Source organism: Rhinoderma darwinii, chromosome 7, assembly GCF_050947455.1.
Source record: "Rhinoderma darwinii isolate aRhiDar2 chromosome 7, aRhiDar2.hap1, whole genome shotgun sequence".
NCBI classification, from domain to species: domain Eukaryota; kingdom Metazoa; phylum Chordata; class Amphibia; order Anura; family Rhinodermatidae; genus Rhinoderma; species Rhinoderma darwinii.
The window spans coordinates 143901418-143914365 of NC_134693.1; the positions used below are offsets into that span (position 1 = coordinate 143901418).

The 12948-nt window shown below is 52.1% G+C and overlaps 1 protein-coding gene across 1 annotated transcript; it reads left to right on the forward strand.

Annotated features, from left to right (window-relative positions):
- Nucleotides 1-1522: 1522 nt before the first annotated feature.
- On the forward strand, nucleotides 1523-5889 carry NAA80 (N-alpha-acetyltransferase 80, NatH catalytic subunit). The gene is made up of 2 exons (XM_075831960.1): nucleotides 1523-1582; nucleotides 3161-5889. Exons 1-2 carry the CDS (start codon nucleotides 1560-1562, stop codon nucleotides 4341-4343), a joined length of 1206 nt encoding a protein of 401 aa, XP_075688075.1. The 5' UTR covers nucleotides 1523-1559; the 3' UTR covers nucleotides 4344-5889.
- The last annotated feature ends 7059 nt before the right edge of the window (nucleotides 5890-12948 follow it).

Consider the following 12948-nt stretch of genomic DNA (forward strand, 5'->3'; position numbering starts at 1 on the left):
TATATACAGCTCCCATAGAGTTACATGATAACATTCTACTGCCTGCAGCCACCACTAGGGGGAGCTCACTACATACAGATATATACAGCTCCCATAGAGTTACATGATAATATTCTGCTGCCTGCAGTCACCACTAGGGGGAGCTCACTACATACAGATATATACAGCTCCCATAGAGTTACATGATAATATTCTGCTGCCTGCGAGCATCCCGTGGAGAATGGGGCCCATTCTGATATTCGCAGTACGCCCCTGCTTTTATGCGGCCATATTGTGAATCTGTAACGCAGCGGCGCTCATTGCCACATAGGGAATCAGTGAGTCACTGCGGAATTTATCAACTTTCTAAGTCTTTCGGCCGTTTTACATATGGGCGGTGCTTCACAAAAGTGGGCGGAGCTAGAATGACCCGACAAATTTATAACAATCGACACCAGAAAGTGGCGTAAATTATAGTGGAAATCTGAAATCTACGCCAGCTCCAAGCGGTGCAGAGGCCTGTGCCGGGGGTCCGTACCCTGCCCCGGGGGTCCGTCCCCTCCCCCACCCCAATTTCTCCCATTGGACAGTGAAAAAAATAAAATAAGAAAAATGAAAAGTCCTTGTATGAGCCGCAGCACGCAGAGGGAAGGAGAGCAGCGGTGAGGGGAGCACGCTTATCTTTTATTTTACAGAGCGTCCGATGGGGAAGGGGACTGGATGGCGCACGGTCGGCTGACACATTTATATTAACAGGCGTTTCTGGAGAATGATGTTCACACGGAGTATTTTGCTGAGTTTTTTGATGCGGAAACCGCGTCGCAAAACTCGGCAAAAACGGCCCGAGAACGCCTCCCATTGACTTCAATGGGAGGCAGGAGAAAGCGTGTTTTATGCCCGCGGCGCTCAATGGCCGCGGGCGAAAAACGGCGCGATAATTGCTGTTCACACGGAGTATTTTGGGGGAGGAATATCTGCCTCAAAATTCCGTTTGGAACTTTGAGGCAGATATTCCTCCCCCAAAATACTCCGTGTGAACATAGACTCGTCGCCTCCATGTACGCGGATTACAGGCGTTTTCTCGCCTCGCAGTCCCATAATCGCAAGGAATCAGCGTGGCGCCAAACACAGAGAATGACCCTCAGAGGAGACGGTCACCCACTAACCACGAGGAACAGCGGGAAACGACTCCGGAATCTGGCGCAGAACACGAATAAAGCTGAAAATGGCACAAACCCGAACCAAATAATGTAAACTATCTGGCCACCATTTTTTCTGCACGTTTTCCTTCTGTCTGACAACACGCTCCAAATGTTGTGTGACATTTTTAGTCAGAGCGAGTTGTTGTGGGACATTTCTGGCCACCGTCCTCCAGCAGCGGCGGAGAAGACGGGGATCACGTGACAGCCCCTCTCCATACAGCGGACTCCTGTGGTGCTGCTCCGGCGCCCTCTTGTGGCCGCCAAAGGTAGAACATAGAGCGACGAGAGCGAGAACCACAATTCCCGGCATTCACCGCGCTTCTCCCAGCTGTTCCTGTGACGTCGCGACATGTGATTGGCCAGACAAACTGGAAGCGCATGGGGGAGAGAGCAGAAGCTGGGTGAGTGCAGGAGTCCATGTACGGTCAAATACCGACGAGAACTAATAGCGACCCCCCCCCATACATGTAACACGTGCAGAGACCCCTCCATACGTGTAACGCGCGCAGAGACCCCTCCATACGTGTAACGCGCGCAGAGACCCCTCCATACGTGTAACGCGCGCAGAGACCCCTCCATACGTGTAACGCGCGCAGAGACCCCCCCATACGTGTAACGCGCGCAGAGACCCCCCCATACGTGTAACGCGCGCAGAGACCCCCCATACGTGTAACGCGCGCAGAGACCCCCTCATACGTGTAACGCGCGCAGAGACCCCCTCATACGTGGAACGCGCGCCGAGACCCCCTCATACGTGGAACGCGCGCCGAGACCCCCTCATACGTGGAACGCGCGCCGAGACCCCCTCATACGTGGAACGCGCGCCGAGACCCCCTCATACGTGGAACGCGCGCCGAGACCCCCTCATACGTGGAACGCGCGCCGAGACCCCCTCATACGTGGAACGCGCGCCGAGACCCCCTCATACGTGGAACGCGCGCCGAGACCCCCTCATACGTGGAACGCGGGCAGAGACCCCCTCATACGTGGAACGCGGGCAGAGACCCCCTCATACGTGGAACGCGGGCAGAGACCCCCTCATACGTGGAACGCGGGCAGAGACCCCCTCATACGTGGAACGCGGGCAGAGACCCCCTCATACGTGGAACGCGCGCAGAGACCCCCTCATACGTGGAACGCGCGCAGAGACCCCCTCATACGTGGAACGCGCGCAGAGACCCCCTCATACGTGGAACGCGCGCAGAGACCCCCTCATACGTGGAACGCGCGCAGAGACCCCCATACGTGTAACGCGCGCAGAGACCCCCCCATACGTGTAACGCGCGCAGAGACCCCCCCATACGTGTATCGCGTGCAGAGACCCCTCCATAGAGACCCCTCCATACGTGTAACGCGCGCAGAGACCCCTCCATACGTGTAACGCGCGCAGAGACCCCTCCATACGTGTAACGCGCGCAGAGACCCCTCCATACGTGTAACGTGCGCAGAGACCCCTCCATACGTGTAACGTGCGCAGAGACCCCTCCATACGTGTAACGTGCGCAGAGACCCCTCCATACGTGTAACGTGCGCAGAGACCCCCCCATACGTGTAACGTGCGCAGAGACCCCCCCATACGTGTAACGTGCGCAGAGAGCCCCCATACGTGCAACTTGCGCAGAGAGCGACCCCCCCATACGTGTAACGTGCGCAGAGACCCCCCCCCATACGTGCAACGTGCGCAGAGAGCGACCCCCCCATACGTGTAACGTGCGCAGAGATAAGTGTCGGACGCCGGCCCCATTGAGTAGTTTGTGTGAACATTTTATGACGGTTTCGATCTGCGGCGCTTTCTTCAGACACCTCGGGGTGCGGCGGGTTTACACTGCAGATTTTGCTGGTATGATCGTTGGCGCGTGTTAATGGATTTTATTACATGTGTGGGGGAGGGGCAGCCGCACTATAGCTTATACCGGAGGGTACAGGAGCTGCGAGGCGTCGTGGCATAAGTTCACTGCTCCGTCTTCCCTCTCTGACAGGGCGACCTCCGCTCCAGGCAATGTTGGGGTTGTGCCTCTTCACCATCGTCCCGACCTCACAGCATCTTGTGCCAAACTCTTGAACCAAACATGGAAGCGAAGTCTCGGGGCTCGTGTGCACTCCTTAGAGCGTTCCTCTGATGAATTCCCTGTTTGTCTGGTGCTTATTGGGGCCCCGGAGGGCCCAGCCCTGGGTCATTCTAGACTTTGTAGGGTGGTGGGCCTCCATGACAGCCTGTTTGTGGAGTCGGTGGTGGTCAGCACTGAACTTCGTGGTAAAGGCTATGGACGAAAGCTAATGGACGCCACTGAGGGATACGCAAGAGGAAAAGGCTTCCGGTGTCTGTACCTGACCACCCACGACAAGCAGGACTTCTACTACCATCTGGGGTATCGCTTGTCAGAGCCCGTCCAGAATATGGGGAGTCTGAATAGTCTGCTGCCTGCGGGCATTATCCAGAAGATGGCAGCCTCCAAGACATACTCTACCTCAAACCATCATCCTGTGTCCTCATCAGCCCCTCCGTGCCATACATCTCCTCCACGCCCTTCCTCAACATCTCCTCCTGCTCCTGTCCTCTGCTCCACGTCTCCGCCACCTCCTCCTGCTGCTCCTGTCCTCTGCTCCACGTCTCCGCCACCTCCTCCTGCTGCTCCAGTCCTCTGCCCCACGTCACCTCCTCCTGCTGCTCCTGTCCTCTGCTCCACGTCTCCGCCACCTCTTCCTGCTGCTCCTGTCCTCTGCCCCACATCTCCGCCACCTCCTCCTGCTGCTCCTGTCCTCTGCTCCACGTCTCCGCCACCTCCTGCTGCTCCTGTACTCTGCCCCACGTCTCCGCCACCTCCTCCTGCTGCTCCTGTCCTCTGCTCCACGTCTCCGCCACCTCCTCCTGCTGCTCCTGTCCTCTGCTCCACGTCGTCTCCTCCACCTCCTCCTGCTGCTCCTGTCCTCTGTCCCACGTCTCCGCCACCTCCTCCTGTTGCTCCTGTCCTCTGCTCCACGTCGTCTCCTCCACCTCCTCCTGCTGCTCCTGTCCTCTGTCCCACTTCTCCGCCACTACCTACACCCATGTCGCCTTTATTTCATCCACCGGCAGATCAAGGTAGAAGTGGCTTTTCCTTGCAGACCCCATATCGGGACTTTCGTGGGGACCACATATTTTGGATGAAAAAATGTATCTAATGGGGGTCAGGAGAACAGGAAGCTCCACGTCGTCTCCTCCACCTCCTCCTGCTGCTCCTGTCCTCTGTCCCACGTCTCCGCCACCTCCTCCTGCTGCTCCTGTCCTCTGCCCCACGTCTCCGCCACCTCCTCCTGCTGCTCCTGTCCTCTGCTCCACGTCTCCGCCACCTCCTCCTGCTGCTCCTGTCCTCTGCTCCACGTCGTCTCCTCCACCTCCTCCTGTCCTCTGCTCCACGTCTCCGCCACCTCCTCCTGCTGCTCCTGTCCTCTGCTCCACGTCGTCTCCTCCACCTCCTCCTGCTGCTCCTGTCCTCTGTCCCACGTCTCCGCCACCTCCTCCTGCTGCTCCTGTCCTCTGCCCCACGTCTCCGCCACCTCCTCCTGCTGCTCCTGTCCTCTGCCCCACATCACCTCCTCCTGCTGCTCCTGTCCTCTGCCCCACGTCTCCGCCACCTCCTCCTGTTGCTCCTGTCCTCTGCTCCATGTCGTCTCCTCCACCTCCTCCTGCTGCTCCTGTCCTCTGCCCCACATCTCCGCCACCTCCTCCTGCTGCTCCTGTCCTCTGCTCCACGTCTCCGCCACCTCCTGCTGCTCCTGTACTCTGCCCCACGTCTCCGCCACCTCCTCCTGCTGCTCCTGTCCTCTGCTCCACTTCTCCGCCACCTCCTCCTGCTGCTCCTGTCCTCTGCTCCACGTCGTCTCCTCCACCTCCTCCTGCTGCTCCTGTCCTCTGTCCCACGTCTCCGCCACCTCCTCCTGTTGCTCCTGTCCTCTGCTCCACGTCGTCTCCTCCACCTCCTCCTGCTGCTCCTGTCCTCTGTCCCACTTCTCCGCCACTACCTACACCCATGTCGCCTTTATTTCATCCACCGGCAGATCAAGGTAGAAGTGGCTTTTCCTTGCAGACCCCATATCGGGACTTTCGTGGGGACCACATATTTTGGATGAAAAAATGTATCTAATGGGGGTCAGGAGAACAGGAAGCTCCACGTCGTCTCCTCCACCTCCTCCTGCTGCTCCTGTCCTCTGTCCCACGTCTCCGCCACCTCCTCCTGCTGCTCCTGTCCTCTGCCCCACGTCTCCGCCACCTCCTCCTGCTGCTCCTGTCCTCTGCCCCACGTCACCTCCTCCTGCTGCTCCTGTCCTCTGCCCCACGTCTCCGCCACCTCCTCCTGCTGCTCCTGTCCTCTGCTCCACGTCGTCTCCTCCACCTCCTCCTGCTGCTCCTGTCCTCTGTCCCACTTCTCCGCCACCTCCTCCTGCTGCTCCTGTCCTCTGTCCCACTTCTCCGCCACTACCTACACCCATGTCGCCTTTATTTCATCCACCTGCAGATCAAGGTAGAAGTGGCTTTTCCTTGCAGACCCCATATCGGGACTTTCGTGGGGACCACATATTTTGGATGAAAAAATGTATCTAATGGGGGTCAGGAGAACAGGAAGATCCTCCACAGGACGTGAACATATCGACGCTCCTCTCTGACCAGTTTGTGTAATGCCGTCTGAAGATTGTCACCAGGAGCCGTTATAATAAAACCTCAATGTCTGATGTTGTGTTCTTACTGCACGGGCGGAGGGTCCGGGACGTCATTGTACAGGTCCGGTCTATACTGGGTAAATCACTTAAAGAATAAGAAACTATGAGGTACTACAAGGTAAGTACAAAAAACCATAGTCGCATCCAGAGCTGTATTCACAATTCTGATGGTTTCCTGTTAGCTCTCAGGACCTGACGTTTGTCTGCTGCCCCCTGCTGGATCAGAATTTGTATACAGAATGCTTTGCTGCTCTGCATTGTGGAAGATGTAGTGTTTAACCATGCACTGTCCAGCAGAACACCCCCCTGATGACGGACCGCAACGTATAATCTTTCTGCAAAACAAATTTATTATTTTTGAGCAGAAAATAATTTTCACTCCAAACGAATGTAAAAAAACGACAATAAGCGCCGATGATGGGTCCTCGGTCGTGTCTGGGAGTTTTGTTAACACGTCTCATCCCATAAGGCGGATGATGGCATCTTACTCTTGTGATTTTCAGGGGTCCACGCGTGGCGTTTCTGTGAGCGCCTACTTTGCGCACATTTCTCGCACTAGGAAGCTCCTCCCAGTTACTGTATTAGAGGAGGGTCCGTAAGATTAATAGGAATGCACTGTACGGAAAAGAGAACCTGGGGAAGAGAGAGCAAACAATGGCACTTTACCCAGAAGAGGACGGTGAGGGGGGACGGCATCACTGGGGTCTTTATCTTACACATGTTGTTGGTTTTTTAAGATTTGTTGATTTTGCGCCTCAGATTCTAAGTCCTAATGTCCAAGCGGTTGGGGGTCACTCAGCAGACCCCTCAGGTTAGACGTGCATGGCTCCGCTGTGGTGCTGTATACTGAGGAGCCTGGATTTACCTGGACTCGTGTCTCTTGAGTTCGTCATTCACAGACAGTTGCTGCAAGGAATCAATCTGACGGTCAAACGTTTCAGCGAGTGCACGGAGCACACTGTCCTGATTTCCTGCAGATACAATACAGAAGATTTCTCTAAATATTTACACATATTCACATCATGTCACCAGTCACATCCAGAGCTGCAGTCACAATTCTGCTATTAAACAGTCTTCTACTCCAGTCACAATTCTGCTATTAAACCGTCTTCTACTCCAGTCACATCCAGAGCTGCAGACACAATTCTGCTATTAAACACTCGCCTCCAGAGCTGCAGTCACAATTCTGCTATTAAACACTGTCTTCTACTCCAGTCATATCCAGAGCTGCAGTCACAATTCTGCTATTAAACACAGTCTTCTACTCCAGTCACATCCATAGCTACAGTAATATTTCTGCTGGTTGCCACTTGCAACCCATCAGTCCTGTGCTGACACTCATCCCCCGGCAGAGATCCTGTATGCTGCATTGCATTGTTGGAGACGTATTTTTATCTGCATCAGACCACTGCACCGTGGCAATGCCCCCCGGCAATGCCCCCCATAATGCACTGCAGCAGGGTATGCTCTCTCCAGACACTGAACCCGCAGTAGATGAGAGGACCTACAGGGTTAAGATCGAACTAAACACCAGCAGAATTATGAATGCAGCTCTGAAGGTGACTGGAGTACAATGTCCAGATTACTCACTGTACAGATGCATGTTGTAGATTAAGAGGCTCATGGTGATGAGGGCCATGACTATGAGGAAGGTGAGGAGGGCGTTCGTACAGGGTGATCCACATCTGCGGGCGGTGGGGTGTTCAGCGCTCGGTGTCTCGGACTTATCAGGGGGTCCAGACATTGATTTCTCACCGCGTGCATCCGATGTGACTGTAGATAAAGAGACGGAGCGGTCAGCGAATCCCTGCAGGAGAAAAGAAACATCCTACCCCCCATTAATTGAAGGAGACCCCCATAAATAGTGGAGGCTGCTGCTGGGACCCCCTAATGATCGTCCTGGGAACAAGTGTATATCACACACCGGGCCTCATTGCCAAACTGCCTGGTTGCCCATAGCAACCAAGCACAGGGGTGATGCGTTGTTATGGCAACTAAGCCAATTTTCCGGTTAGTCCATTAGGCCTCATTCACGCGCGTGGATCTGCTCCGTGTGCGCTGCGTTTTGCATCAGTGCTTCGCGGGTGACGCGTCATTCACGCACTCGCACATCTTTCTTTTTTCATTATTTTTCAATTGAATTGATGCGCAAATCATGCAACGCACCCGTATGTGCGGCCGTGCGCTGTCCGTGGCTTTCACGCACCCATAGACTTCGATGGACTCTCGCTGCATGAAAACTCGCGCTTGTGTGAACGGCCCCATTGAAATCAATGAGTCCGTGTGCTGTACGTGATTTCCCTGCGCAGCACACGGAGATTATTCATGCTTATGTGAATGGGCCCTAATATGCAGAAAGGGCCACCAGGGGATCCCCCGACTCTAATACAATAATGGTCCCCAATAATCCAGCAGGAGACGATCACCGGTCCCTCGGGTCTATTACAGACGTGATAACGTATTAAACCTCATTTACGATGCCACAAAGATCACGCACAATTATAGGGGACGTGTTGTGTAAAGATGGAGGGGCCCCGGTCCGGCACTGCAAGGCCACACGCACGCGGCAAAGCTGTCATTTAGCGCATCTTGCTACAGCCTTCGTAACGCCACAAGTCCCGGACCAACCGCAGATCTAATGACCCCAACAGCATGACCCTACAGATCATGTGATGCGGTTAGGTTGGGTCATGTGACCTGTGGTCCGGCTGGTGCCTGCGGCGTTAGACACTTTTTCCAAGGCCGGTGACTTCAGTTGATAATTGCGCCAAACAATGAATCTGAAAAGTAGTGTTGGGCTATGTTCACGCGCAAAGTCAAAACCGGCAGAAAATGACCCAAGTAGTGACATTCTCCTTTCTACACGCCTTTTTTTAAATTAAAAATGGCAGCGTAAAATAACAGGCGTTGACGCCCCAAAATATGCCAGAAAACTGCGTGTGAACGAAACCCGAAGGGTTAAAGCGGCTGTATGTAAATGACGCCTTTATAATGCCAAGTTCTACAACCTGCGCAGATTTATTAAGAAACAAGCTGGAGTAAGAGGCGCCAAAGTTACTGGACGACGGACGACTTGTAATAACTTTATTGCATCTTCGTCTGTCCCTGCACCGCGGAAAAAATCTACGCCAGCCAGGAGCGGCCTATCATTTCCCAATACGTTGCTGATGGTGGCGGTCTATAATGCGGAGAGAACGACGTCTGCCGTGGTATCAGAAAGTGTGGTAGTCCATCGCGTCACTCCCGCCTCGATTTAATAATGGATAGTGTGTGGTTATCGGGGAGCGTTGTCCGGCAGGTGTCACCCCAATCGCTGCCCGTCGGGTGTTGCGGTATCTTAGTGGTGCAGCTGTGGGCTTGTAAGTAGAGCGGATGTGGAGCCGCTATGTCATATCTCAACATGAGCTCGCTGAAGGGATATGTTTGCCTCCTGGATTTATCTACTCATTTTATGGCGCTATCCAGGTCTCCAGTACGCCAAAGTCTATATATGGGGGAGGCTCGCCATGTTGAAAGGTGGGATTCTTCAGGAACTGCAGGAGTAGCGAGTATCTCGGATTGAGTGAGAGTAAATGTCTACTCTTGGTCCAAGCTGTCCCTGTTCTGATCAGTAAGGGTATGTTCACACGGAGTGTAAAAGTCCCGAAAAACGGCTGAAAAATCGGAAGCAGAACGCCTCCAAACATCTGCCTATTGATTTCAATGGGGAAAACCGGCGTTCTGTTCCGACGGGGAGTTTTTTACGCGGCCATTTTTCAAAACGCCCGCGAAAAAGAAGTGCATGTCACTTCCGCCGTTTTTCATAGACTCCAAAAACGGCCGTGACAAATGCAACTTTGATTAAAAAACGTCTGAAAATCAGGAGCCGTTTTCCTTTGATAACCGCTCCGTGTTTTCAGACGTTTTTTATTTTGTGCGCACGTGTCCTAAAGGGCTTTTCGTAGTTCCCTCGGGAGGTTCTGGATGCGGTGTATGGAACAGGTTAATCAGAGATACGAGGAAAGAACTGTCCCTGTAACGTAGTGTTGGTGTGAACAGAGGTTTGCTGCAACCAGTGTCCCGCTGTGCGTAGTCGAGCAGCTGTTATATAGTTGTATGTCCGGAAAATGTGCACCCCCATTTGTTTTGTGCGGTTGTAGAATATGTGAAGCGATAATACGTGGCCGTTTATGGTTCCATATGAAGTGACGAAACAAGCCGTTAATAACCTGGATATCCGTGGCTTAAACAACAAAGTTGTTTAAATTATAGTACATATGGCGGCTGTGGGTGACCACGCCCCTTCCACTATGCTCCACCCACTCTAATCACGTGGTGAAACCGACGCAGCAGTTGCACTTTTTAGAAACGTGGTCAAGTTTCCCCCTTTGTGTTTCAAGTCCTCACCCTTCAAGATCTCTACTTCCCGTCAGTGAATGGGGATATTCTTGTTTACATCCAGAAGCTGGCAACCCATCCTGACCTAGTCCTGCTCACACAGCTGGTGGTTTTGTTACAATGAATGTAGACCATCCTGTGAGCTAAACACACAGCAGCACACATTTCTCTCCTGTCAGTTTGTGACAATGTATCAGCTTGGGATCCAATCTGTTTAGCTTACAAAGGATTGTCTAGACTGGAAACAATTGTAACAAACCCTCAGCTGTGAGAAATATTAGATTTGGGCTCATTTTTAGCTTCTGGATATAAACAAGAACGTTCCCATTCACTCGGCAGTAGTTTGTGGGATGCACTCACCGTCCTCCTCGTGTGGGGTCTCTGTGTCCAGGGGGGTGCTGTGCAGGTCACTGATGGAGTCCACGGCCAGCAGGTACACATCTCCCCCACTCCTGGGCACACTCAGGGTGGGAAGAGCACAAACTGGTACATTAGCCATAAGGCCAGTGGCTGATAGTAAAAAGATGGAGACTGAAGACCCCAATCAGTAGTGAGCTGTACACAATGAGGGTCCAGCGATGCCGGCCCCGGAGCGCACGCTGCCTATTATAGGAGAAGTGGAATGTTTGGGAGGATATAAATAGCGGAGGTGGCGCATCCCCCTCTCCCGGCTGGCACAAATACCATTACATCTCCATAGCAGCTGCTGGCACAATGCAGGACTCATCTGTCTGGTGGCTAAAAACCGCTCTGCTTCTGGGAAAGTTGGGTGACAGCCATCATGACATCATTACAGCTCCCACAACTTTCTAAAGTTCTACCAAGTTATGTATCAGGATCAGTGCATATCATAGCAGGACTAGGCAGATCTGCTATTCAGGAGCCTCGTAAAGCTGGGTGACTATAGAATAGAACCGGACTGAAGAGGACGAGCGCAGATTTATAATTACTGGGCGTGGCTTATCTATATATGCAAATAATGCACTTTACAAAATTATATATAGTCCACTTGTAGATGGACACAGCACCCCATACAGCTATATATTAGGCCATGTGCACGTTATCAGAGGATGAATCAGTTCCCCAATTGAAATACATAAAAACCATAGGACGAAATAACGTTACCAGGACTTCCAGGTGCCATTACTTCGTCCTATGGTTTTTAAATATATATATAGCCGTGGCCACCAAAATAAACAATGTGACATAATTGGAAAGATACGGGGGCCTCATATATAACAACTACGTAGCGCAGATGACGACCAATCAGATTGCCAGTTACCAATGTTTCAATCATTATTTTGCATTCACACAAATTTTCTAGAAAACAAGATAAAACACACAAAACCATCCAGATTTAAAGGGGTTGTCCAAGGTTAAATAAATATGGCGGCTTTCTTCCAAAAACCAGCAGCACTCTAGAGCACGGATCGCAACTGTTGTTGCTGCTCTATTGAAGTGATTGGAGCGGAGCTGCAATACTACAAACAACCTGTGGACAGGCGTGGCGCTGTTTTTGGAAGAAAGACCATGTTTTTCTCATCCTGGACAAACCATTAAACACGTGTTTTCTCCCATGTGGCAGCCCCCCCCCCCCCCCCCCAGAACATGAGGAGTTGTAGATCACATGCTGGGATTTGTAGTTCATCCTCTGCCAGGGCAGCAGCATTCTTCAGTGAGACTGGTCATCAGATATTAGAAGACTCACCCCCTCCCCATAAGACAATACAGGATTTTTTTTTAAATCTTTATTATCCGACGTCTTTGGCTTGTGGCCAAAAATATTATCACATTGATCGTATAAAAACCCAAGTTAAATAGAACTGAATCTTCTGCGGCCGTGATAGCAAAAGGGGGAGGGCACTGAGCATAGCCACACCCCCCAGGCACTGTTGTGATGACTGAGGAGGAGTCACAGAGCAGGTCACATGACAGAGAAAAGGGTTAAAAAGATTAAAAGAAAAAAAACACGCATTTCCCCCTAAAATTCCAGCGTCGATCAATTGGTTACAAATTCTATTCAGCAGTTTCTTAATGAAATATCGGTTTCTAGGAAAGCTGGGTGACCACAAATAGGGCAGCCATTACAGTTGACACCCAGCTTTCCTTGCATCCAGAAAGTCACGATGCAAACAAAACACAAGTATAATCAGATTAATTACTCCTACTAGGCAGATCTGACATTGAGGAGTCTGGGAAAGATGGGTTAACACTCGGGGGGGGGGGGGGGGGGGGCTTGGGGGGTGGCGGCTGCCATTACATCGTTTTTGGATAGCTGTATAACCAAGATTTTTTTTGTAATGGGAAATGCTCTTTAAAAGGGTAACCCCACCCATCCACAGAGTCTTGGAGGATGGGTGAGTAGTATTAGGCTATATTCACACTGGTGGATAATTTGCAGAAATTTCGGTGACTTCCCTAATCTTCTGAGTGGTTCACGCCGCAGAAACAGCCACATTTACCGGCATGGAGGGGATTGTTCAGTCACAGAAATTCCTGCAACAAATCTGCCGCGTATGAACAGACCCTAAGGAGGCAATGACTGGTGCGGAGCGGACATTCTGCACCAGAAGGAGAAGAAGATCAGTCTCTTTTTTGTCTTTGCAAAAATAAATAAATAATTGTCTTGAAAAAACGTCACTAGCAAAAGCTTCCAAAACAGCGGCGACCCTGTGTAATATCTATCAGACAA

What these genes read in the sequence shown, in the direction of transcription:
- NAA80 (XM_075831960.1), top strand. Translation starts at nt 1,560, where the DNA reads ATGGGGGAGAGAGCAGAAGCTGG. An exon ending in GGGGAGAGAGCAGAAGCTGG is followed by an intron (nt 1,583 to 3,160) that starts GTGAGTGCAGGA and finishes CCTCTCTGACAG; the next exon opens with GGCGACCTCCGCTCCAGGCA.